At 55.9% G+C, this 26,479-nt stretch overlaps 2 protein-coding genes across 6 annotated transcripts in view; one reads left to right on the forward strand and one right to left on the reverse strand.

Moving 5' to 3' along the window:
• Positions 1–429: 429 nt before the first annotated feature.
• Positions 430–23,324, forward strand: LIG3 (DNA ligase 3). Of its 3 annotated transcripts, none has more exons than XM_075561395.1 (20): positions 430–545; positions 2,629–3,164; positions 8,658–8,798; positions 10,627–10,824; positions 11,602–11,753; positions 12,355–12,521; positions 12,614–12,691; positions 12,985–13,153; positions 14,337–14,492; positions 15,489–15,620; positions 15,966–16,045; positions 16,696–16,783; positions 17,050–17,127; positions 17,365–17,488; positions 18,057–18,199; positions 18,490–18,564; positions 18,865–19,011; positions 19,276–19,474; positions 19,703–19,812; positions 20,484–23,324. In XM_075561395.1, exons 2-20 carry the CDS (start codon positions 2,633–2,635, stop codon positions 20,715–20,717), a joined length of 3,003 nt encoding a protein of 1,000 aa, XP_075417510.1. In that variant the 5' UTR covers positions 430–545; positions 2,629–2,632; the 3' UTR covers positions 20,718–23,324. The 3 variants fall into 3 exon arrangements, with proteins under 3 accessions (XP_075417510.1, XP_075417512.1, XP_075417511.1); XM_075561397.1 differs by lacking the exon at positions 20,484–23,324 and adding an exon at positions 19,966–20,411; XM_075561396.1 differs by lacking the exon at positions 430–545 and adding an exon at positions 702–1,736.
• Positions 22,839–26,479, reverse strand: part of RFFL (ring finger and FYVE like domain containing E3 ubiquitin protein ligase) — an 86,905-nt gene continuing 83,264 nt past the window's right edge. For all 3 annotated transcript variants that reach the window (XM_075561398.1, XM_075561399.1, XM_075561400.1), the window contains one exon: positions 22,839–25,578. In XM_075561398.1, the coding sequence (XP_075417513.1) occupies positions 25,397–25,578 (182 nt within the window). In that variant the 3' untranslated portion in view covers positions 22,839–25,396. The remainder of the gene's footprint in view (positions 25,579–26,479) is intronic.

Here is a 26,479-nt window from a genome sequence, read left to right on the forward strand (position 1 = left end):
CTCACTGGCAAAGGACAGGGGAGAATTGCCCCTGCCAGTTTCCTAAGCGGCACGAAGGCCCGTGTCCCTCCATGCAGGACGCAAGGCAGAGCAAATGGAGAAATTGGCTAAGAGACGCGCCCTCGACCTCCCAAGAGCATTACGCCGTCGTTTCCCCGCTTGCAACTAGGTCATCTCTAGCCCACAAGGGGAAGGGGCATGCTCGGGAGACCAGGTCGGGGTCTTCTAGGGCGCACAGCCGCACCTCCATCTCCGCTCCCGGGCGCGGCGAGCGCAGACCCGGAGGCCCGGGAGGCCCGCCCTCCCCCCGCCCCCAGCGGAGACGGGAGCCGCCCGAGGCGCGCGCTGCCCACTGGCCACGCGGCAGGCGGGGGGCGGAGTCAAGCCGCGCAGCCCGGGCCTGCGCGTTTGCGTCTGCGCGCAGCCCGCCCGCCCAAGGACCCGGATTTAAAGAGACAGGCGCTGCAACCGTCGTGCGCTGCGTGCGGCCCGTGGTCGCCGGGTCACCGTGAGGCCTGCCGCGTGGGCCGCAGCCGGGAGAGCAGGTGAGGGGCGGCGGGGCGGGCCCGGCCGTGGGGAGGGCGGCAGGCCGGGGGCCCCAACCTCGGCGCGGCCCGCGTTCTGCCCCCCTCGGCGGCTCCCCCGCCCGCTGAGCCCCGGGGCACACCCTCCGTGACGTGGCGGCCCCCGGGAGGTAGCCTCCTCGCCTCAGCCACCCGGGACCCCGGGGCCCCCCGGGATCAGCGCTCGGGGGGACTCCCCCTCCTCCTCCTCCTCCTCCGGGGCTGATGTTCGGGGGCGCCTCCGAGCCCGGCCCCCTCAGCCTGCCGCCCGTCGGCCGCGACCCCGAGAGGACCCACCCCGCGTAGGCCCAGGCCGCTCTCGGGACGCGCAGCGGGCAGGGCCTTCGCTCCCTGCCCAGCGTCGCTCACCGGCCGGGCCCGGCCCACGTGCAGGCGCGGGGCTGGTCCTTTGGGGCTCCTTGGATGCAGCGCTGCGCTGCGGCCATTTCGAGCGTGGGACGGACGGGCTCCCCCATCGAAGCGCCTTTGTGCTCGGGGCAGGGTGCAGATGCCGCCCTCGGACTTCTCCCTCGGCGAGGGGCGGGGGACGTGGCGGATTCCTCGATGGCGCTGCAAAGGGAGCTGTCCCACTCTGAGCGCCTGGCCGCGCGTCCACCCAGTTGACTCTGCCTCCTTGGGCGGATTATAGAGATCGCCCGGTGGGGCGCATCAAAGTGATGGGCCTCCTCGCCCCCAAAAGTACGCTTGCAAGTCGGCACGTTTTGTGTACTTGCTCTGGGAGTTTGAAAGCCCCTGCCGCCCTTCCATGGACTCCTCATTGCCCCAACCGCCTTGTGAAGGAGGCTTTCCTTCCTTATTGGAAAAAAGCGACAGAAAGTGAGAGTCAAACCCATGAAGGGATTTCTCGGGAGAGGAGATGATCAGACTTGAGATCTGGGTGGTGCCAGCCTTGAATGCGTCACACCTGTATTGAGCCCGCGGGTGCCAGCCTCTTGGCTTACTGAAAGGCGAGCAGTTGGGAGGCACCTTGCAAGAAAAGCAAAAGCGTGGAGACCTGCTTCTAAAAATTCAGCCTTCAAAGGTTCTGGAGGGCGGGGCTGTAACACTCGAGTCGGCTCCACGGCAGCTGGGGAACTAGTGGGATCAGGTGTGACCTCCCAAGACCCCCTGCTTCCAAAGCGAGCTGGCTTTCTTCTGCACCGTTGCCCTGCGGTAAGCAGAAGCTTCCTCCTCCTCACAGTACAGCTCAGGTTCACTTTGAAGTCTGGGCAAACTGAAAACACTCCCCCATGCTATTAAAAGTACCATTACAAAGATGCATTGGGAAATAGAGACCATCTGTGAAGGGTGGGCATACCATTAGATGTGATCCCTGTTTCCACAAGGAATGACTTTAGTGCCTCTGGTTCTTTCGCTCCCTGTGCCAGAGTATCCCCATGTCAGGTGCCGAGTTGTAAACTCATATAATGGCACGTCGTGGGGTGCCAAGGCTTAGAGGTGCTGGTCTTGTTATTGAGCCCTGCTGTGTACCCAGATCTCTTACAAGGAGTTCACCTGTGAGATAATACCTCAAATAATGCCCTACTACTACCCATACTGGACACAGTTGGAAACTGAGGAACTAAAACTGAAGTTAAATGACCCACCAAGGTGCACAGGTAGGATTTGAACCCAGGCAGTCGATGTGCAAGCTCTGCCAGTTGCCTCTCAAAATTAAGGTTTCTGATTAAATCACAAATCCGTCTCCAATGACTCAGTGGCGTTCTGAGGGTAGCATGTGCCTTGTCCTCCACATTAAAAACCTCATGATCATCCACAGTGAGTATCGGACATGCTCCTGAGCTGAGAATCTACATCCATTTTTATGACTAGTAAGTCACATTTCTCCTGTCCATTGGATAATTGAGCACTCTCTTGAGAAGTGGGTTTCGGTGCTGGAATGTGTCCTCAGCCTGTGGAGAATCGTATACCTCTGTGACTTCGGGGAGCGTTTGAGTAGGCAGCCTGAGTTGGAAAGGCCTAACTGAACTTCTTTGAGGAAACAGGATGCCTTGCTGGCTTCTCGTTTTTCATCTTATTTCTGGCCTTTCACTCTCTCCTGCAGCTATATGAACTTGGCTTTCAGGACCACCTTCCTGCAAACCCTCCGTGCCCTGCTCCGAAAAGAACTGTGCCAGTTCACAGGGCAGCCCCAGTGGCCCGACATAAGACAGTCCAGCCAGTGTCCAGAAACCGGTCTCCTCCCGAGGAACAAGCCTGCGCCTGGGCTGCAGCCACGACCTCTCAGACCACGTGCCGCCTGCCTTGTTTTCTCACCAGGGTCGCATGTGGGACTCTGTAGTGGCCCCAAGGAGATGGCTGAGCAGAGGTTCTGCGTGGACTATGCCAAACGGGGCACAGCTGGCTGCAAAAAATGCAAGGAAAAGATTGTAAAGGGCATTTGCCGAATTGGCAAAGTGGTGCCCAATCCCTTTTCCGAGTCCGGCGGCGACATGAAAGAGTGGTACCACATTAAATGCATGTTCGAGAAACTGGAGCGGGCCCGGGCCACGACGAAAAAAATTGAGGACCTCACCGAGCTGGAAGGCTGGGAAGAGCTAGAAGACAATGAGAAGGCGCAGATAACCCAGCACATTGCAGGTAGGGTGGGGGCCGCGGGGGCCAGGGAAGAGAAAGAAGCCAGTTGTTGTCCTCTATTTCAGAAACATTTTTGTGTGGAAATCATTTCAAACTCCTGGATAAGTTGCAAGAGTCAAACTAGTACAAAGAACACTCTGAGGCTCTTTGCCCTGATTCCCCTCTTGTTAGTAGGTTACCTTCTGTTCTTTATCACACACACACAAGCACACTGACCCCTGCCCCATGTGAGAGTAACTTGCGTACGTCGTGGCCTCTGTACCTTCAAGCGCTTCAGTGTACGTAATAGCCCTTGTGTGTTGCTTTCAAGTAGTTGTCACCTTCAGTATATTTGCTATTGCTGTTCATTTTACTGTCTGCCTTGCAGCTGTTTCAGTTCAGCAGATACTACCTCTAAAAGCACCTTTCCCCTCTGGGGCAACATCCCAATATGAGATCAGGTGCTCCATGTAGTGCTCGTGTCTCTCCGGCCACTCTTTTTTTTTTTACATTTTAGGGGCTCATACAACTCTTTTACATTTTAGGGGCTCATACAACTCTTATCACAATCCATACATACACATACATCAATTGTATAAAGCACATCCGTACATTCTTTGCCCTAATCACTCTCAAAGCATTTGCTCTCCACTTAAGCCCTTTGCATCAGGTCTTCTTTATTTTTTTCCCTCCTTCCCCGCTCCCCCCTCCTTCATGAGCCCTTGATAATTTATAGATTGTTATTTTGTCATATCTTGCCCTATCCGGAGTCTCCCTTCCCCCCTTCTCTGCTGTCCCTCTCCCAGGGAAGAGGTCACATGTGGATCCTTGTAATCGGTTCACCCTTTCCAACCCACTCACCCTACACTCTCCCAGCATCGCCCCTCACACCCCTGGTCCTGAAGGTATCGTCCACCCTGGAGTCCCTGTGCCTCCAGCCCCCATATGCACCAGTGTACAACCTCTGCCCTATCTAGTCCTGCAAGGTAGAATTTTGATCATGGTAATTGGGGGGAGGAAGCATCCAGGATCTGGGGGAAAGCTGGGTTCTTCATCGGTACTACCTCGCACCCTGACTGACCCATCTCCTCTCCTAAACCCCTCTGTGAGGGGATCTCTAGTGGCCGACAAATGGGCTTTGGGTCTCCACTCTGCACTTCCCCCTTCATTCACTATGGTGTATATATATTTATATATATATATATATTTTTTTTTTTTTCTTTTGGCATGATGCCTTATACCTGGTCCCTTTGGCACCTCGTGATCGCACAGGCTGATGTGCTTCTTCCGTGTGGGCTTTGTTACTTCTGTGCTAGATGGCCGCTTGTTCACCTTCAAGCCTTTAAGACCTCAGACACTATCTCTTTTGATAGCCGGGCACCATCAGCTTTCTTCACCACATTTATTTGTTCACCCGCTTTGGCTTCAGCAGTTGTGTTGGGAGGGTGAGCATCGTAGAGTGCCAATTTAATGAAAGTATTCGTGCATTGAGGGAGTTCTTGAGTAGAGAGAGGCCCAAGGTCCTTCCGCCACCTTAATACTTAACCTATAAATATAGACACTTAGATCTATTTCCCCATCCTCCTATATATATTTGCATGTACATGTCTTTGTCTAGACCTCCATAAATGCCCTTTGACTCCTAGCTCTTTCCTCCATCTCCCTTGACTTTCCTCCTGCCCCACCACCATGCTCTGTCCCCACCTGGGTTACAGCTATACCTCTTCTTTACGTAACCTTACCCTTGATCATTCCTTACCAGGCCTGTCACTCCCCCCTCACTACCATTTTGGGTCCCATGTTGTTCCCTTGTCCCTGTGTTTGTTAACACCACTTCCTTAACCCCCCCCCACTTCCCCCACCCTAAGTCCCCCCGGAACTGTCGGTCCTGTTGTTTTTCCTCCAGATAGTTCATCCAGCCTGTCTTAAATTTGATAGACCTGTGGAGACACTAACATGCACGAAAACAAGACCAAGGAAAACAAAGCAACAGTATACAACCAGACAACAAAGCAACAAAAACAAACCACTGACAAAGAACAAAAGAAAACACATCAAGAAATAAGAGCTTGTAGTTAGTTCAGGGATCGTTTGCTGGCCCTTAGGAGCGTTTTCCAGTCCAGTCTGTTGGGGCACCACGCCCTGGCCCCAAAGTCCACTTTCAGCATTCCCTGGGGACCTTGCCACTCCATTCCCTTGCTGTTCTGCTGCACTCCCCCAGTGCTTTGCCTGGGTCTGGTGGGATCAGGTCAGGTGCAATTCCCACACTGTGTCTCCTGTGCTGTCCCCTGTATTGCCCTTAGTCACTGAGGGGCATCATGTCTCATAGTGGGGCCAGCCATCCGGCCACTCTTTAACCTGGAACATTCCCGGAGTCTTTCTTTTTCTTCTATGGCTCTGGCGTTTCCTAAGCATAGAGTACTCTCCACTCTTGTTCCCTTGACGAACAAGTCGTAGTGTGCTGCCTTACTGTGGAGCTCTTCCACACACTGCCTCCTGCTGCTCTCCTTCCATTCTTGATGTCCTTGTGACAGGTCTTTCTCATTTTCTTTTACATAACTGGAAGCACTTCCTGGCCATCTTGCAGAAGATGTTCTGGGTTTGTCTTGCGTACATTCTGCCACAGCCCAGGGATCAGCCGTAACTCTCAGGTGCCCCGGCTCCTGTTGGGGGCAGTGACTTTGGAGGCCAAATGTGGGCACTAGCGGTCCTGTTACCGTTTGGTTGTCGTTGCGTCTAAGCTTTATTAACAGAGCTAGGAAAATGATGCACACGTATAGACATAAATGCACATGGGGCTGCAGAAAGGTTGTGGAAAAATTGAATTGAGATGTAATGGAATATTTCCATAAACTTTCGGAAGCCCCTCAAACAATACATACACACTCAATACAGCATACTGGGCTGCAGGGTAGATGAGGTAAGGCTTCCCGGTGAGACGCTTGAGGAAAAATCAGGTGCATTGTGTCAGAAAAATGGTCCTCAAAACAGGTTTCTTGGTCTTTCCCCCCTCCCCCTGCTGGTGCACTTTTAGGTTTTCTTAAAATTTCTTCATCGTAAGTCCCTGAGATCATCGTCCTGTGTCCTTTGAAAAACTCTCTCAAGCAGATCCCTGAAAACACATACATTTGACCTCGCCACTGCCTTGCAATGTGGCCTTGCAGTGAGCGGGCCCATCGGTCCTCCCAGAAGCCCGTTTCCATAGGCCCTTGCCCTCTGGATTGTATTAGGAAATCCAAGTCTCACCCCATGTAAGATTTCCTCCAGGCCATCAGCAAACTGCGCTCTGCTCTCGCTTTTCAGAAGACTGATGGAAAGGTCAGTCCTGTGAGCTGGTGACCTCACAGTGCTTTGGGTGTCCCTCAGTCCCCAGCAACCTGAGACGGTCGCGCCTCATGAGATCCCAGTGTCAGGAGCACCTCTGAGGTCGCTTCCCGCTGCTCTCTGGACTCTGCCCACCCTCCTCACTCTTTGAGGTCGGTGTCGTGGCTCAACTTTGAGGGCTTCCCGACCTTCTTTAAAATCCCGGTCCATCTAAAGAAACCCTTGTTTTCTTTGGAACCGCTTTTTTGTAAACTTGTTGCCAAGCTTCAGTGATTTGGAGACATGTCCACTTGAGTTTTAGTAAAAAAATGGATATTAGCCCTGACGTTGAAATCATTTTTTTCCACGGCACACACAAAAAGTTATCTTTTTGACTTTTGTCTCTGCAGCCATCCAGTGCTGCCACAGATACGTTGGCACACGTGTTTGCAATGACCCTGTGTCTGTATGAAAGGGGATCCTAGTTGCAACACTTCTATTCATAGATACACACACCTTAGAAACCTAGAGCTTTATTTTTAATAAGCATTGTATTGGCGGCTCATACAACTCTTACCACAGTCCATCCATCCATCGGATCAAGCACATTTGTACATTTGTTGCCACCATCATTTTTTTTTTTTGCCATCGTCATTTTCAAAACATTTTCTTTCTACTTGAGCCCTTGGTATCAGCTCATTTTTCCCTTCCTCCCACATCCTTCCTCACAAACCCTTGATAATTTATAAATTATTATTTTTCATGTCTTACACTGACCCGTGTCTCCCTTTACCCACTTTTCTGTTGTCCGTCCCCAGGGAGGGGGTTATATGTAGAAGATCGTTGTGATTGGTTCACACTTTCTCCCCCCACCTTCCCCTTACCTTCCTGGTATCGCTACTCTCAGTATTGATCCTGAGGGGCTGTCCTGCATTCCCTGTGTTTCCAGCTCTTATCTGTACCCGTGTACATGCTCTGGTCTAGCCAGAATTGTAAGATAGAATAGGAGTCATGATAGAGGAAAGTTGTATGTTTCATCGTTGCTATACTGCACCCTGACTGGCTCATCTCCCCGCGACCCTTCTCTAAGGGGATGTCTAATTGCCTACAGATGGGCTTTGGGTCTCCACTCCGCACTCCCCTCATTCACAATCATATGATTTTTTGTTTTGGGTCTTAGATGCCTGATACCTGATCCTATCAACACCTCATGATCACACAGGCTGGTGTGCTTCTTCCATGTGGGCTTTTTGCAGCTCAGCCAGATGGCCGCTTGTTTATCTTCAAGCCTTTAAGACCTCAGATGCTATATCTTTTGATAGCTGGGCACCATCAGCTTTCTTCACCACATTTGTTTATGCACCTGCTTTGTCTTCAGTGATCGTGTAGGGAAGGTGAGCATCGTGAATGCCAATTTAATAGAACAAAGTGTTCTTGCATTGAGGGAGTACTTGAGAAATCTGGAGCTTTTAACCAATGCCTTTCAAACCCAGTTAATTCTTGGTGATTTCAGTGTCCCTATCTGCAGAGTGATGTGTATGTTTTCAGTTCAGTGTCATTCTGGTCACCATAAGAGGACTTGTTAACAGTGGCTATAAAAATGGACAGCTACCCTGGAGCTTTGAGTGGAAAAAAGACTAACAGGATTCAAAGAAAATCCTCCTTCCCTTCTATTCCATTCTCCAGCGCTGGCTTGCCCCAAGCCCCCTTCTCAGTTTTCGCCAGTGGCTCCAGCCCTTGTAACGTCTTGACCCAAGGCTCTTGCAGAGGAAGAAATGTACAAGACTGAGTGGAGCTGCCCCATGGCTCAGCGAAGTTGTCTGGCCTCTGCGGAAGCCGTTTTCAGGGATCATCTTCATTGTGCTTTCTTGTTCATCCATAACTGGATCCAATTCCAGCAAAGTGAGGTCCCCATGTGTATTTGTCGAGAAGTGATTTCTGATTTCCTAGAAACCAGTCTCTTCTGGAGACTTAAAAGTGAGGTATGTTGACAAAAAACTCAGTCACTCATAGAAGCAAATGGTAGCTGGTTCTTCTGTCCCTGGAACCAGTCCGTCTACTGCCTCAATACTCTTATCTCCAGCAACCTCCACTCAGAGAGACCAGCCACCCTGGCCTCTCCAAGCACAAGTCTAAAACGGGTAGCTTGGTTAGACTTGCTGGAGGTTTTCTCGGGGTCATTCACAGAAAGTTCTTTTCTCTTGGACCCCACAGATCTGGCTTCTAAGGCAGCAGGCACACCAAAGAAGAAGGCTGTGGTCCAGGCGAAGCTGACAACCACTGGCCAGGTGACATCTCCAGCGAAAGGCGCCTCTGTGACCAATTCCAATCCCCGGAAATTTTCTGGCTTTTCAGGTGAGGTGGCTTAGAGCTGCTCTCACTATTCTGCACCTTTGTGGCGCCTCGTGGTGGCGTGCTGAGAATGGCAGGCTGCAGCTGTGGTGTATGGAGAGCAGAATCAGCCCATGGGCATCGGACACCAGCCGTGTCGTGCCGTGGAAAAGCACAGCGTGGTGACCGTGGTCCACAGGGTGGCTCTGCCAGGTGGAGCAGAGCACTGCATAGCACATGTGACGAGGCAGGGCAGCTAGATCGGGCAGCGTGCTGGTCCACCCACCAGGACCACCAGGGAGAGAGGAGACCTGGCCTCAGAGAGCCATTTATGTTGGTCGCACCTTCAAAAGAAGTCATTAAACTGCGACCAGTTGACAAGCTACACTCCACCCTTATAGGAGCCATGTTGGCACAAAAACACCCGGCTCATGTAGACACGTGTAGCTTCTTTCATGGAAAATATAGAATTGCTGTCTATCTTCCCGGGCACCCTTAGCTAGGGCATGTGGCCTCCTGGGGAATTGGAAAGATCCAGAGTGTTGGTCAGCCTTGCGTCACAGGTGACAGTCTGGACTAGAGGACTGGTCCATCTGCAGCTTCATGCGGTCTTCAGTTCACCTTGGCACGTGTTTGGCTCGGCCCACTCTGAGCAAGGGCACTGAAGTGCAGGCCCCTGTGGAGTTGCTCTTTGCCTGTTTCACTCCACCACCCGTGTGTTTTCCATGGTGGGTGACAGTCCTGTGCCAGTGAGTCAAGCCTCAGGCTCCGAGGTTGCTGTGAGAGACCCATCTAGACGGTAGAGAGAGCCTCACCCACGTCAGAGGGCTCAGTCTCCTGACCACTGCTAACCCCAGCAGGCCCCCTCGCCTTTCTGAGCCTGTGGGCACAGCCCGTGGAGCCGTAGTGGCGAGCCCCACCACGTCAACTGCAGAGTTTGCATGAGGCTAGAGATGAGCTTGCCAAAATGGTCCCTGCCTGGGCGGGGTTTTATTTTACTTGAAAACCTAGCAGGTTGGCCCAAAGGTGGTGGGTTATTGCTAGACTGTTGACAGCTCGGGGGCTTTTTGGTTTTGGTTAATGGTAGGTCCGAGACGGAAACACTGCAGTCCAGGGAGTGGTAGGACCATCCTGCGTCTGGAAGGGTCCCGGGCTCGGGTCGAGCTCAGGAGTCGAGAGAACCACAGTGGCCTAGTTTTTGAGCAACCTAGTTGAACACATTGTCTTGGGGGGTTGGTACCCCCAAATCCTACCCAGCCTCCAGTCCAGTGATAAGGGCTGTATCATTTAGAGGCCAGGCAGGCAGCAGTGGGCTGCACATGCCCCACCGAGCCCCCATGCCCACAGTGTATCCGGCGCAAAGAAGTGCATCTCCCTGAAGAGTTGGACATGGTTGTTTGTGGGTGTCGGGAGAAGAGAGCCCTGTTTGCTGACTGGGAAAGAGCAGACAGTGGTCGGGCCCTGCCTAGAGGACAGACATGGCCCTGGGTGCTGCCCCAGGGGGCAGACGATCTTGGCAGTCCATCCTTTGTTCAGAAATGAGCCTGTGAACTAGGGCATCTCCCGATCTTCCCGATAGGCCCGCCTGCAGGGCAAAGGGCCTGTTGTTATCTGGCATGGCTGTGATTCCTCCCTTCCTCCCCATTCCCGGGTGGCTGAGATTTGCGTCCTGGGGTGGGAGGACAAGTTGCTCAGAGACATTCCCTTGAAGAGTGCCGGGGATCAGCCCAGGCCGGCGGCGCTGTGAGGGTGGGGAAATCCGCTTCCTGCCTGCGCTCTGGTGGGGCTGGTTCCCTTGTGGAAGCCGCCTGTGAAGCACCAGTCACCCGGCTCCTCTGCCTTTCTCCTACAGCCAAGCCCAACAACTCTGGGGAAGCCCTCTCCAGCCCTCCGCTGCAGACAAGCCTGTCCTCCAGTCGATGCGACCCCAAGCACAAGGACTGCCTGCTGCGGGAGTTTCGGAAGTTATGCGCCATGGTGGCGGAAAATCCTAGCTACAATACGAAGACCCAGATCATCCAGGACTTCCTGCGGAAAGGCTCAGCAGGAGGTGGGCCGGCAGCTTGTAGCCCCCGGGCCCCGGATGGGTGAATGCTCTGCGCTTGCTGTCTTGAAATGCTCCATCCTTTCGAACAAGAGGCCCCACATGTCCATTGTGCCCCCACGACCAGTGGCACTGCGTCCACGCTGGCCCCATGCAGCGGTCGTGGGCCTGCCCTGCTCCCCTTCCCATTCGCAGGCCATCCTTAACGCACGGCACCACCAGGGCGCCTTCCACCATGCACGAAACTCTCGCTGCCATCAAGTGCCCTCGCCTTATGGGGACCCTGTCGGATAGAGTAGAACAGCCCCTAAGGTTTTCTAAGACTGAATCTTGATGGGAGTAGAGAGCCTCATCTTCTCCTGCAGAGCAGCTGGTGGTTCTGAACTGCTGACCTTATGATTCGCAGCCCAAGGAGTAACCCACTCCACCACCAGGGCTCCTTTCCAGGTCGCGGCATACATGGCCAGGTCTGCTCACAGTGCCGTAGCCCCTTCCCGTGCATGTGGCTAGACTGTCGCAGCCACACGCGCAGCTGGAGTGTCTGCTACACTCATCCAGCAGGAGTCACTCCCTGGCTCGGGCTTGCGCATCGTCAGGCCACAGGGATGCAGTACTCCGGGGCCACGGGTCATGCACGTGGGGCTTCAGGACTCCCGTGGGAACTAGAATTAAAGACTGTGGAATTCCCCCTCCTAGAGCTCGCTCAGTCGAGTGTCTGCTTCCTGGCATTTGCGGGCTTACTGAAGGGCCATTTCTCAAGAAGGGTTCTTCATATGTCTCCAGATGGTTTCCACGGCGACGTGTACCTCACCGTGAAGCTGCTGCTGCCGGGGGTCATTAAGAGTGTTTACAACCTGAACGACAAGCAGATTGTGAAGCTTTTCAGCCGCATTTTCAACTGCAATGCCGACGACATGGCACGGGACCTAGAGCAGGTCCGTCGGAGGGGAGGGGAGGGGAAAGCAGGCTTTCCAGCCAGCCACCTGCAGCCTCTGCTTTTGGTTGGAGTGCACACCATTTCGGGAAACTGAAGCCCCTTAGAACGAGCTTCCGTTGGGAGCGGACGGGGAGGCGGCATGTTCCTCTCATGAGGGTCTGAGGACTGACATGTGAGCCCTGCAGGGCCTCCATCCGGGTGTGGGGCTTCCCTGTCCCTTCTGGACCTCTGCTTCTCCAGTCTCATCTATCTGGCTCTCCTCCTGGTAACTCGGGGTGAGCCTCCAGCCCTGCCTTCATCCTGATTCCAGACGGCACCATGGCAAAGTCCCATCCAAAAGCCTCTGTTATCGGATGTCCATTTCTGTGTCGGAGTTCAAATCTTGAACAGGAATTCAGCCGGCCCCGCCCTCAATTGCTTCTAGTTCCCCGTCTTGGCTCCAGCCAATCCCCGGAGCTGGGGCTAGGCTAGATTCCCTCAGTAGCCGTGAGCTGGGGTCAGGAGCAGCGATGGCAAGCCCTGGGTCACCGTCGCCCCGGGCAGTGGGGCGTCCTGGGCCAGCCCGGCGCTGCAGCCGCCCATTTTGGTTTTGGAGACAGGGTGACGTGTCAGAGACGGTCAGAGTCTTCTTTGAGCAGAGCAAGTCTTTCCCCCCAGCTGCCAAGAGCCTCCTCACCATCCAGGAGGTGGACGCGTTCCTCCTGCAGCTCTCTCGGCTCACCAAGGAGGATGAGCAGCAGCAGGCCCTGCAGGAAGTCGCCGCCAGGTGGGGGCCGGCCTGGGTAGGGGAGCCACTAGGGAAGGGAGGTTGGAGGCCCAGGTTCTTCAGAGGTCAAGCCAACTGCCTCATTCTCCTAGGTGCACGGCCAACGACCTGAAGTGCATCATCAGGCTGATCAAACACGATCTGAAGATGAACTCGGGTGCAAAACATGTGTGAGTGCCAGCTCCTCCCACGGCCTCCGTCTGTTGCCCTGCACTTGCCCCTGTGCACCATGGAACGAGAGAGAGCTGCTCCCGACCTCCCCAGGGGCTGGCCCTGCGGGGGGTGAGGGTGAGCAGCTGCTCGCAATAGGGAGTCGACTGTGTGGTCTGTGTGTCTTGCCCACTCTAACCCCGCTGTGGTCAAAGTGGCATCGAGGGGGCACAGCCACTGCCCATCTCCTGGGAGCCTGGCTCTCTGGGAGGCAGTGGTTGCTGTCTCCTTAGCCCTCCCCCTCTCTCGGCAGGCTAGACGCCCTGGACCCCAATGCCTATGACGCCTTCAAGGCCTCTCGCAACCTGCAGGATGTGGTGGAGCGGATCCTGCGCAATGAGCAGGAGGTGGAGCAGGACCCCGGCCGCCGGCGGGCGCTGAGCATCCAGGCCTCACTCATGACCCCCGTGCAGCCCATGCTGGTGAGCGCTGCTCCGCGCAGAGGGCCTTTCCTCGGGGACTGAGATGGAGGGAAAGACCTGACCTGCACCCTGGTCCCAGCTCTGCCACCACCAAGCTGTACCGCCCTGCGTGGCTGACTTCGCTTCTGTGGTCCTTGGTTTCCTGTGTGTGCATCAGAGCTTCTCAGCACCCTCCGCCCTGACCGGCTGATGTGCCACCAAGTAATTCAGAGAAGCCCCAGTGACCCTGGGAAAGGGTACCCCAGCAGAGCCAGGGTGACTCCGACCCCTCTTCTGGGAGAGAGGCGAAGAAATGGCAGGATAAAGAGCAACTCTGAGGGGCTATCTTGGTCCTCTGCTTAGTTGATGAGAAAGGGAGTTGCCTCCCACCCCCACCCCCTACCTCTCAGGCACCCCGCCAGGCTTCCTCTTGAGGCGCTGGGGACTTTCCCAAAGGCACACCAGCTACTAGAAAGTACAGTCCCCGAAGGTGTGGCGCTCTGTGGTCGTGACAGGCTCTCGCTCCTAGCAGCCACATGAGTCTTTCTGGCATGGATTATATGAGGGCTTCCCAAACTTGTGGGGAAAATTGAAAGCTACTGAGATTTTCCCAGAAACTTTAGGAATTCCTCTTGTACCGCCTAGAGGTAGCCTTTGTGATTAAGGCTTTAGAGTCCAGCCTAGACTCCGCCTCACTCCTGCCATTGACTAATGCTGTGCTGCTGAGAAGTGCACAGCCTCTCCTGAGTGTCCCTGCCCCGCCACAGGGAGAAGTAAGGTGACGCAGATGGTCTGACACAGGGCGGCATTTGGGATGTCCTGTCTGAGGAAGCCTTGGCTGTTGTCCCCTGCCAGCCACGCGCGGTCACCTGTATCCCTTAAGCTTAGCTCTGCATACCGCCTGAGCTACAGTAACACGTGGTGTGTTGAATTACCCAGAGGCCCTGCAAGATCCTAACATGCTGAGGGGAAAGTGACATGCCACACCATTGGCATTTTATGTTCTCAACCAGACCTCCTTCCGCGTCCTCAAAACGCAAGCTCCTTTTCCAGTGCCAGCCCGAGGGTGAGACAGCAGCCCCCAGGAACTGGTCTCTGTCCAGACTGGCCTGGCCCCCGGCCCCCCAGGGAACAGCACTCATCCTAGACAAGCACCCCCAAGCCTCCAGGCCGTGCTTTCTCCCCACCCCCACCCCCACCCCAGGCCGAGGCCTGCAAGTCCATCGAGTACGCCATGAAGAAGTGTCCCAATGGCATGTTCTCCGAGATCAAGTACGATGGGGAGCGCGTGCAAGTGCACAAGAGCGGGGACCACTTCAGCTACTTCAGCCGCAGCCTCAAGCCCGTCCTACCTCACAAGGTAATCAGCCCCTCCGCTGCCTGCGGGCCTGCACTGATGTAGCACCGCTGCAGCTCAGGTCCACAGACTGTTCACTTCATCATTCCTGGAGTCTTCTAACAAGGGTGCTCGGCAGGGACTAGCTAAGAGCCAAAACTGGGCTAGTCAGGACAGAGCCTGATAGTGGCTCCCATGGGAACTTGGGGCCCTGAGCGCGAGGGAGGTGATCTGGCCCGCAGGCGTCTGTGTCCAGTGTGTGCACAGGACCTGAAGGACTGGTGTTCTGAGCAGATGTCTGTCAAGCATCTGCGGGGCGTGTTCTAGGCCATTTGGTATCACTGTGAAAAGCGGGGACAGCGGCCTGGCCCTCACGGTGTGAACACACTCCACAGGCCTTAGGTACCTCTCAGCTCCCGGGGGCCTTAGGAACACGTGGCTCTGTGGGTAGAGAGCTGCCCTTTCCCTGGTGGTGGAGGCCTGGGCCAGAGCAGTTGGCCGTGTTGTGGGCATCGGTGAGTGGGTTGGGCCAGCTCATTGTCTGTACCACAGACAGTGGAGGCGCAGGCATGCTGTTCTGCGGGCAGATGCTCCAGGGGCGCCTCCTGCTCCCCCGGCAGAAAGGTCTGCCGGCCCTTGTCCAAACCCGCTCACTTCCCTGCCTCTCCAGTGCTTTGGCTCTTCTCTCAAAGGCCCGGCTCAGGCTGGAAGGCAAGTGGGTGCGTGTGCCAGTTTCAGCTGGCAGAGCTGCCTGGGTGACAGTCGGCCCTTTCTGTCAAGGACGAGGACTCTGCCTTTATCAGGGGAGAGGCAACCCCTGCACCGTGGTACTCTTTTGGAGCACCCACTCAGGCAAGGCCCTGCTCGTGCACCATGCCTGCTCCGGAGACCCGTTTATTCCTCTCTGAGAGCCACCCGCCTTCCTTAGCAGGCCTGTGTGCCTGCACTCGGGCCAGCGTGCCCGGTTTCCTGCGCCCACCTGGCTTTGTGTCCTCAGCTAAGGGACCCTTCTGCCCCCAGGTGGCCCACTTCAAGGACTACATCCCGCAGGCTTTCCCCGGCGGCCACAGCATGATCCTGGACTCGGAGGTGCTCCTGATAGACAACAAGACAGGCAAACCGCTGCCCTTTGGGACTCTGGGTGTGCACAAGGTACTGGCTCGGAGCCCAGCATGCAGCACCTGTGCCTGTGAGCTGTGAGGGTGCCCCCATTCTCTGGAGGGCGGGTTCTCCCCGCACAGCTGTTTCTAGATGTTGCCCTCCACTGAGATGGGTCCTATCTTGCCGCCGAGGAGCCGGCACTGGGAACAACTTTTGATTGGGTGGTTTCCTTGCAGCCACAACTGCTGCCAGCCCCGAGCCCCAGGGCTGTCCAAGCACCTTTAGGAGCTTTTCCACGTGGTGCTATCAGGGCCCAGCAGGGTGGCCGGTGCGTCCCTTTGTCCTCGGCCCGCTTGCCTCTGCCCCATCTGCTTACAGCCTCGTTTACCCTGACAGAAAGCTGCCTTCCAAGACGCTAACGTGTGCCTGTTTGTTTTCGACTGTGTTTACTTCAACGATGTCAGCTTGATGGATAGGTGAGGCCTACCAGAATCGGTCTGTTCCTTGTGGGGTGGGGTGGGGGGCGCGGCTGAAAGAGCAAGCACCCAGCTGCCAGGCCAGCCTGACCCGCCGCCACCCCATCCCCAAGTGAGGCAATCACTGTGCCCACCTCTCTGCGTTGCTGGCCTCAGAGGGACCCGTGGTCCAGAGAAGGCCCTCCGCTGTGGCCGCTGGAGCTCAGAGGGTGCCTTCTCCAGCAGCACCCACAGGGTGTATTTCAGCTCAGGGAGAGGAGTACCCTCTGGGTGGTGACACCTTAGGGAGGCTGGAGGACCTGCCTACACCCTGTGCACAGAGGGAGGGAGCGGCTGTGACATCACCCCTGAGAGGCTGCTGACAGTCTGCCTGCTAACACGAGGGGAACAGCTTGGTGCAAGGGGCGGAGAGTGAGCCAGTCCTTGTCCCGTGGGCCCCGGGTTGATAGCATCTGCTCGGGTCAAGGCCAGTTCTCCCTTGGCCTGCGGAAGAAACGGGAGGCGGAGGCAGCCAGAGCCCTTATCCAGATGCTTCCATCCCAGAGATCCCTTGGGAAGCAGCAATTGTATAATGTGAGCTCCTCCCTCAGAACTCTTAACTGGGGGAGTGGGGGGTCTGACCTTGACCCCAACTCTCCGGTTCCTGCTAGGCCTCTGTGTGAGCGGCGGAAGTTTCTGCACGACAACATGGTTGAAATCCCCAACCGCATCATGTTCTCCGAAATGAAGCATGTCACGGTGAGCCGGCAGGTCTGAGTCCTGCTCCCTCTCACGGGGCCTGTGGATGTTGGGTCCTGGGCGATTCTGTGCTGGTCTACGGGTTTCCACACGGGACCAGATAGGTAGACGTCTTAGGTCTTCTCAAGGCCCTACGCCACCCAGCTCCCCCTTGTTTTCAAGTTGAGATGTCCACAGTGGTAACTGCACATGCAGACGGGAACCCCTTCCTCATGGCTACGCCTCTTTACCCTCTCAACTCCCCCTCCCCCTCCATTGTCTCTCAGAAAGCATCAGACTTGGCGGACATGATAAACCGCGTGATCCGGGAGGGCTTGGAAGGGCTGGTGCTGAAGGACTTGAAGGTACGGCCCTGCCCTTGGCTGTCAGACGGGCCCCACTCTCCACCCAGTCTCTCCAGCCATGTCCAGGAGAGGGCGGGCAGGTCTTTGGGGAGCCTTTGGTCATTGGGCATGTCTGCCCTAGATCTGGGGGAGGGGCTCTTGTGTGTGTCCGGCAGTGCCTGGAACCTGAGAGGTCTTCTGGAACACCCTAACGGGTGTGGCCTCGGTTGCAGTCCTGGGTCTCATGTCTTCCCTTAGGGTACATACGAGCCTGGGAAGCGGCACTGGCTGAAAGTGAAGAAGGACTATTTGAACGAGGGGGCCATGGCCGACACAGCTGACCTAGTCGTCCTTGGAGCCTTCTATGGGCAAGGGAGCAAAGGTTAGATGGCCCCCTGTCCTGGGGCAGCCCTTCTTGGGCAGCCTCTGCTTAGGGGCCTGGCTGCTCTTCTACTGACTTGACCTGCCACCACAGCCAGTCACAGGAGTAGCTGGTCCTAGGAATCAACTGGGTGGGTTTCCATCAGCAGCACCTGCTGCATCCTGTGTTCTAGGACACAACCCAGCCTGACCAGTGTCACTTCGTCAGAGACACCGGAGGGAGAGGCCTTGGGAGACCCTAGGGCCAGCGTGGCAGAAGGGCATGCCCTGCCAGCCATTTCTGCCATGCCTGACAGCTTTATGCTCAAAGAAAAGCTCTCCCCCGAGTGGAAGGGGCCCCGGCCCTGGGGAACCATGCAGCTCAATCCCCACTCCTCCTGCCCTGGGGCCTGCAGGCTGGGCACACTCATCCCTCCTCCCGTTTCACTGCCGAGGAAACTCGGCTCAGGGGGATGCAGCTTAACTGCACAGCTAACGAGCTCTGACGGATGCCGGGCTCAGGCCCTGGACACGCAGCCTGGCGGAGCTGGCTCTGGGCCCAACATGTGGCCCATGTCCCCCTCCCCCAGGCGGCATGATGTCCATCTTCCTCATGGGATGCTACGATCCCGACAGCCAGAAGTGGTGCACCGTCACCAAGTGTGCCGGTGGCCACGATGACGCCACGCTGGCACGCCTGCAGAAGGAGCTGGACATGGTCAAGATCAGCAAGGTGAGGGCCCGGCCTGATGGCCTGGCTATGGGGTGGGCCATCACTGCTGAGTCCGCCCACAAATGGCCTTGTCTCCCCCAGAGCTGTCCCCCTGCCCGGGAGCAGACCCAGCATCTGAGTCTTGCAGCACCTGCCTGGTGCAGGTGGCCCACATGCCCGCTGGGGGGAGGGGACAGCACTTGGGGCAGGGAGACCATCTCTTTGCACGGATCTCATGGCCTGTCGCCAAGAAAGGTGAGTGGAATCATGCTCCAAGGGGGTACAGCCGGTCTGCATCTTTTCTCTTCCAGGACCCCAGCAAGATCCCCAGCTGGCTGAAAGTCAACAAAATCTATTATCCCGACTTTATCGTCCCCGACCCCAAGGTATCAGCTGCGACTGAGGTTTCTCGACCAGTCCATAAAAGTAACCACAGAGAAGCCACCTCAGCCCAGACTGGGATTCCGGATTTGGGATTGTTCTGCCACACACCGGCGTGGGGGGTGTGACCCATGTCACTGTGGTAACCACATGGGGTCTGTGCTAGAAGATCGGCCCAGCCATGCACCCCTCTCCCCCTCCCCAGAGGGCTTTAAGTGGCTTGTCTTGACCTTCCCTGGGGCTCCTGGCTGGGGTTGGGAGGTTTTTTTCAGCCAGGGACTTAACCTGCCGGCTTGCCCCGACAGAAAGCTGCCGTGTGGGAGATCACCGGGGCCGAGTTCTCCAAGTCTGAGGCGCACACCGCCGACGGCATCTCCATCCGCTTCCCTCGCTGCACACGCATCCGCGATGATAAGGACTGGGAATCTGCCACTAACCTGCCCCAGCTCAAGGTGACCCACCGCCCCCTTCTCCATCGCACTGACGCAGGCCAAGGAGGGCCCGCCCAGCAGCCCAGCCCGGAGAGCACACTCCCCTCACTCCTGAAGCTTCCCAGGAAGCCCACTTCCTGAAAGGAAGCTTTGCACCAATTGCCCAGGACACAGAGCCACTTGGGGCAGCACTCAACAAGCCGGATCCGGTTCCTGCTGCTTAGGCTCCTCCTTGGGTCGTGGCGGATCGGTTCCCACTAACCTGCGTTCTCCTTGCCTCCTCAGGAACTGTACCAGCTGTCCAAGGAGAGGGCCGATTTCACTGTGGTGGCTTCCGAGGAGGGTGGCTCCACGGCCAGAGGCAGCAGTGGGGAGAAGAAGGGCAGCTCGGGGCCCGCCGTGGCCCGCAAGCCGCCCAGCAAGCCCTCTGCCAGTGCCCAGAAGGTCGAAGGAGGGAAGAGTAGTAGCCCGGGCAGCAGAGGCGGTGAGAGCGGGGCTGGGGGAGGCAAGGATGGAGCAGCAGCACCCCCCTAAGCCCTTGGGGTCATGTGGCTGTCCAGTGGCCTGGCATGGCCTGCATGATGTGCTATCTGCTCTGACCTGAAGGGTAGACCCTGAGGCCTGACCTGGGAGGAAACCCTTTTGAACTCAGGGCTACTCCCTCTCTCGGCAGAAGCGCCTGACCCTTAGCCATCTTGGTTTCTCTCCACAGGCAACAGGCTGGCTGCAGAGCATTCCCGTGAGAAAGTGGACACCAAACCTCTCCCCGTGAAGGTGGGGAAGAAGCGCAAGGCACCAGATGAGACCACCTATCAAACCAAGGTGAGGGCAACAAGGGCCACCTGGCCTTGCACCCCCAACCCCTCTGTCTGGGTACTTGGGAAGATGAGCAGGGGGTCTCCGGGCCATCAGCTAAGTCCCTGGTTTCCTGCGGCTGCTCCACCCTCTGCCCTCTGCCCTCTGCTTTCCTTGCAGAGGCGGCTGGCCAGCCCGCAGCAAAGAAGGAGAGCTGTGCCCGCAGGCAGGAGATAAGACAGCCCGCCCTGCATCTGCCCAGCTCCCAGCCACAGTGGCATTAAAGGGGTGGAAGCCCAGCTGGGTGTGAGAGTGCGCAATGTGTTTGTGGTGGGGAGCAGACCCCTCCTGCGAGGACAGGGCACACCTGGCCACTGTCTTCTGGCCCGGGATCCCTTTCCCCTGGTGTTTGCCCTCAGCCTTTGACTTGGTCCATTGCTAACCACCTCCCCAAGCCTGATCTTGGAGGAGCCCAAAGGATCGACACATCACAACAATGTGGTCCTGCCCGTCCCCAGCCCAAGGCTCAGCCCCCACCCCCTGAGTTCTGGGCAAGTGCTTGAAGCTGGTTATTGGCTCTGAGGGGGTCTGTCCCATCTCCAGAGAGCCCCAGGGAAGGGATACGGGGGAGTGCCTGTCTGCATCAGGTGGCAGGGTCTCCTGCCCTCCTGACCCCACTGGGCCCTCTGCCCCTGCAGGTGCTGCCCAACATCTTCACCGGGGTTCGGCTCTACCTGCCCTCCTCCACACCCAACTTCAGCCGCCTCAAACGCTACTTTGTGGCATTCGATGGAGACCTGGTACAGGAATATGAGCTGACCTCAGCCACACATGTCCTGGGTGGCCGGGACAAGCACCCTGCAGCCCAGCAGGTCTCCGAAGAGTGGGTTTGGGCATGTGTCCGGAAACAGAGACTGGTGGCTCCCTGCTAGCCAGGGCCTCTCTCAGGTTACCTCTCCCCTCACAGGCTGCTTGCACAGACCCAGAGGAACCAAGCTGCCTGGGGTGGGCTTTCTTCACACCCAGCAGTCGTTCACATCCCTTCTGACCAGGAACTAGCTTCAGGTGGGCCTCCCAAAGGAGACCTTTTCCATTGCTCTTTGAGGTTCCAACTGGGTGCTGACTTGGTCGCCTTAGTAATAAGCTCATTTCCCCTTCAAATGCTTGGTGGTTCTTTCCCTGGTGATCTGGGTTGGTGCTGCTCTTAGGTCAGTGCTAACCATGTCCCCTTGGCAGAAGCCCCTCTTCACCCCACCCCACCCCTGTGCTCAGGCTCATTTTAAAGCTCTCTTGGACAGACTGTCCTGTGCTTACTCTGTATTCAGCCTGGCTCTTGGGCCAGGAATGAAGGGTTTGAAAAACGAACTCTGATGGCTTGATCCTCTGAGCCCTCCTATTCCAGCGTGGGGAGGGGGGGGGTAGCATCCGTTAGCTATTAGAAAGCAATGGCTGTTGTTGGGGGTTAGGAGACTCTTCCACCCTCCATCCCCTAGACCCAGACTGCTCATTTAAAAATACCAGTCTTTGCCCCAAAACAGATGCACTGCCTGCTGACCAAGAATGGCTCCTGGGCCAGTGTATTTGGAGAGGGGGAAGCAGCATGAACGTCATGCACTAGAACTTGTGGGGCAGTGGGATTCACCTTGTAAACATGCACTGTCTATGAGGATCGCCATTGGATACACAATGGAAAGGGGGCTGGCACAACCAAAAGTTGTCGTTCAAAGTTGGCACGTGGGGCTTAGTGACTTGCTCTGGGCAGCAGAGTGGGTGCAGGTCTCAGCCCTGAAACGGAACAGCTGTGGCATCACCTCTCCGAGGCTCCAGAGGCTCCATTGCGCTGGTGGAACAGCCCGGGGCGCAGCCTCAGGCGGGGAAACTCCCTGACGGTTGGGCAGACCCTGTGGGGGGGCCTGTGAGACCAGCACTCGAGGGCTTGTTGTGGCCTTGTAGCTTTGTTATGAACAAGTGTTTGTCCCTCTGAAACAGACAGGATTAAGGACCTTCAGTGAGGTTAAGGGACTCTGCCTCCCTGGGGGCCAGTGTGTGCACCCAAGGTAATATGCTGTGAGGCTCCTGCTCAGAGGCCAACTTGAACCTGATTGGACTTCATCTATGGGGGTAGGGGGATGTTTGTGGAGAGAAGGCCCTACTCCAGCCCCAGACCTTTGGGTTTTAAGAGACGCCCTTCAGCCTGGCTTCAGTACTGAGCCTCAAGACACTCTTTATTCCATCCTCTGTGGAGACAACAGCTGCTCCATTGAGCAATGACCTACATAAATGTCCACCCCCCTTGCCAGCCTCAAGCCAAGCAACTTGGACAGGGCAGCCGAACAAGGCTCACCCCGTGGTCGCCTGCCAAAGGGCCCACCAGCCCCGCCCTCTTTACTGGCAATTAGGGCTAGGAGTACCCTCCCGACAAAGGTGGTCAGGCCGCCATGGGGGACCCGTCCAGGAACAAGCCTCCCTGTGTACATCCTTCCAGTCTTCTGACACCTGTTTGACCAGAGGTTAGGTACAGTGTATATGCAACTGTCTAACGTTCATGTTTTCAATGACAGCCTCTCGGCCTAGGGGCTGGAGAACTGGCTGCCTCTGAGCCAAAGCTGGCATGGGGCACCAAACCCCCATCAGCCGCCTACAGCAGTGAGGGCAGTGCTGTGGGCCAGATGTCCAACCGAGTGTGGATGCTCACAGGCTCCCCGGCCCCTGCACACACCCACCCAAGCTTCTTTGAGCCACAGCCCGACAGCTGAACCACAGAGGTCACCAGAAGCTGCCCTCCGATTGCCTGGATCTCTACAGGCAGCTTGGCTCTGCCAAGTCCACGCAGTGCCTCAGCCCACCTGGTGCTCCCTCTCCCTGTGTCTTGGGTAGAAGCTGTTGTGCTGTCTCCGGCTGACCCTTGACCCCTCTCTCACACACAAACTCAGCTCATTTCCTGCCTGGGGGATGTGGCCCAAGCATAAACCCCCAACAGTGCCATCCATGGAGCATGCCTGTGGCTTCCAGATTGTCGCTCCTAACCATCAAGACCTGGCACCCTCACACCACCGAACAGGCATCTACTGATATGGGAACTTTATTACAAAATTATAAAGCAGAATTCTGTTAAACAAAAAAAATACACATTTGGGTTTGGTTTGACACCCAAGTTTTCAGTCTGAAAATCTCTATAAGCCACTTGAAGTAACATTCACATCCCAAAAAATTGCAATAAATTTATACATTTGAGCACTAATTCTGTACAGCTTATTAGTTTGGATCCCATGTATTCTGTATTCTAGTGTACTACATCAAGCATCTACCACAAGTCTTCCACGACGAGTCTCAGCTGAGGTCTCAGAACAACCAATCAAAACCCAGGGATAATTGCAGATTAGATGTTCCTGTGCTCATTAAGACCAAGGCTCCACGAGGGAGGGGGCAGGACAGGATGCAGGGAGAGAAATTCAGTTCTCTACCTGGGTTAGATAGTCCTTGGAATGGGATCTTAGAACTCCCTTTTATTTGACGTAATAAAGAAGGTACATTTTAGAACAGGATGGTGGACTTGACTCTTTTATTTACTAAGTGGGAACTCCCCAAATGAGGTAAACAGCATTTAAAGGCAAGTTCTCCCAGAGGAATGACAGTCTTCCCAAGGCTACTAACCAGTTGCTGGTTAGTTCTCAGGTCCCATCTAGTAGAGGATTGGGGGCGTAGGAGGGAGAGAAAAGGCCTCAACCCAGAAAGCAAGCTCGAACAGGCAGAGCGCCTGCTGCTGCCCCAAAGTTATTGCTAAGTACCAGCCGAGGTGCGTAAGTACAGACCTGCTTCACAGTGGGTTCGCAGAGTAGCTCCATGAGTGGTCCTTTGCTAAACTGGTCAGCATTGTAAACTATAAGACTGTCCAGCCACGAGGTGGCTTTTTCCAACTCCTACAAAGGCTCTGACCCAGGTCAAATCACCCAGGACTTCATCTGATGGCGAGGTAACAATTACTTTATAAAAGTACTCTAGGCCCCACAAGGGGATCAGTGGCTGATGGAAAAAAGCATAGCATGTGGGTACTGGGCCCCCTTAGTAGGGCTTTCCACCATCCAAAACGGGTTGGCTCTCAAGTGGGAAAGGATCTTGGAGGCACAGTGGGCTGGCCACAGCTGTGTGGTCTACTCACTGCCAATGCGAGGACACAGCTCTGCTTATTGACTGTGTTTTGTGCTTAGTGAAGCTTCTCCATCCTTAAGCTCTCTGATCCGCCAGTGGTGTCGTGACTGAAGTGGGCTCAGAACGTCTTCTAGTCATTAACTGGGTCTTCCTCAAGAACTAGAGAATGCCTTCCCCTGCCTGGTCCCCACAGGAGGCCAGACAAGGAAACCAGAGCAGGGACTTCCCGGCACACCCAGCCTCCCTCAGGACCTTCGAGCCTTTGTTAGGTGCACTGTCCGGCGTCTCCAGGAACATCGTGAAGTCAGACTAAAGAGCAGGTGGAGTAAGTCGCTCCCTATCCCAAGCTTAGAAAGGCCCCGGGAAGGAGTTGCTATGATTTGAAAAGGGCGGTCAGGTGTCAAAGTGAAGCGGTAAGCATCCGTTCCTCCTCTGAAGCAGCAGGTCACAAGGGGGTGGGGGTTGGGCCCTAGAGAGGAAGGACACAGCTGGGAGGCGCCCGGCAGCACCCTCAAACCGCAGGAATCTCCCAGCAGCCGTGTGTGGAGCCAGGTGCTTCGTTGTTCCCAGGAGACCAGCAGTGACCAGGTGCAGCACGTAAGCAGCCCTAACTAGCTAAGCAAGGCTGACTTTGCTCAACAGCTTCTGTGCTTCATTTCCCACCAGTTTTTTAGTTGTTTTCTTTTTTAAAGAGCAAACCAAGAATAAACATTGCCATCAAGTAGCATCTAGCTCAGTCACCCTTCAGAGGTCATAGTGGAGCTGCCAGCCACAGAAGCCGACTGCCACACCCTGTCTGTCTCCCTTGAAGCAGCTGGCGGCTCTGCACCACCAGGCCCCTGAAGTCGTAACAACTTGAAAACATTTCAATAGCACTTGCGATTCGTGTCTCACCAGTGATACGTTTACTGGTGCAAGTCTCAAGATAGAGGACCACTCTTGGTCTGGTCAGCTAACATCTTTTTGGTCTGGATTTCAGGCAATAGAACCACAGACTTTAGCAAAGGTGGATTAAAGCAAAGCAAGCCAGGGGGACATAAATCAGCCCGAGTGTGATGGGTGGAATACCGAGACCTGCGCCTCCAGAGGGCCAGTGGGCAGCTGAGGGGAGCAGGGGGGGAACTGCTCCTTGAGAAGGTGTCTAGGTTCTCAGAGGAAGGGAGACGACAGAGTCTGAGTTCTGGAAAAATCTCTGTTCATCAGTTACCACAGTCATCCCAAGATCACGGAAACAAGGACTTATGCCCATGTCCACTATACCAGTCCTACAGGGCTCTCTGTGCCCTGTCTGCCAAGAAGTACGAGGGTGGCAGGCTGGCGTGCCCGGGCATCTTCGCTGGGCCTGGTCTCAGGGACAATGTGCGTTTTCTTCCGGGAGCACATCCCTCTGCCAGCTGGCCAGCCCTGAGCCCAGACGCCCTGACTGTGTCCTGGTAAGGCACTGAAGAAACGGTGCAAGCCCTCAGGACCGGAAGACATGCACAGCTCGGATGACGTACTGCCGGCAGATGGGACACTCGCTCATGCGCTTGCCACACTTGGTGCAGGTCACCATGTGGCCACACTCGAGCAGAACACAGTCAATGGGAGAGTCCATGCAGATCTTACACAGGTTCTCCTCCTGGCTGGGCGGCGCAGCTCCTCCTGGGCACACACAGGGCAGAAGTCAGAAGGTCATGCAAGGTTGTGGGGGATGGGGGGAGTCACCCCAAATCCACACTTTCCTCAAGTAGGTGCCCCAAGAAGACAAGCCCTCAGTAACACACTACAGATATGTGACGACACGGGTTCCTGGCAGCCTGGGGGTCGGCCAGCACTGTGGCAATGCCCTCCCAACCTACACCCTCTTCTGATCACGGGGCCAGGGTGGTGAAGGGCACATAGGCACTCATGACCCCGAGGCAGGGCATGCTTAAAAGGTGCAGGGCTGTGGAGAACCTCCGATCTAAGGGAGGCTCGGGCAAACCTGGCTGTCTCGGAGATTTCCTGGGTGGAGCCCCGTAAAGCACTATGCCCTCCTCTGTGTTCCCCAATAGCGGGCTCCATGCTCATTGCACGGGATGCAATCTGGAGTGGGCTACTTGGCTCCCTCACTCAACAAATCCAACCGATCTCTACAATAACAGGCTTTGCATATGCCATATGCTCTGTGGGCCTATCTTTATCTTCACACCCCTAAACCGCCTATCACCGGACAGCCGCCCTCTAAACGGCTCAGAAATGCTTCTCTGCCTGGCGAATGTAAGTGATTTGCTTACTATGGGCTAGCCAGGGTCTGAGGAGCGTGGAGTTCATGAGCTAACTGAATCCCCGCCCAAAGCATGATGATGGTGCAGCATGGCAGGGCAGCGTGAGGTGGCTTGCCCAACGGCCCGTAGGATTCAAACCCAGTAGGTACCCGAGTAGAGACTATCAGCTGGCATTAACTGCCCAGGGCCTGGAGCACACAATGCCTGCTCACCAGCTGATGGGGTCCATGGCAACCTGCGAGCAAGAGAACCTGCCCGCCCCCCCCAGCCATTACTGTGAGGCAACATGTAAACGC

Source organism: Tenrec ecaudatus, chromosome 10, assembly GCF_050624435.1.
Source record: "Tenrec ecaudatus isolate mTenEca1 chromosome 10, mTenEca1.hap1, whole genome shotgun sequence".
In the NCBI taxonomy this organism is placed as follows: Eukaryota; Metazoa; Chordata; class Mammalia; order Afrosoricida; family Tenrecidae; genus Tenrec; species Tenrec ecaudatus.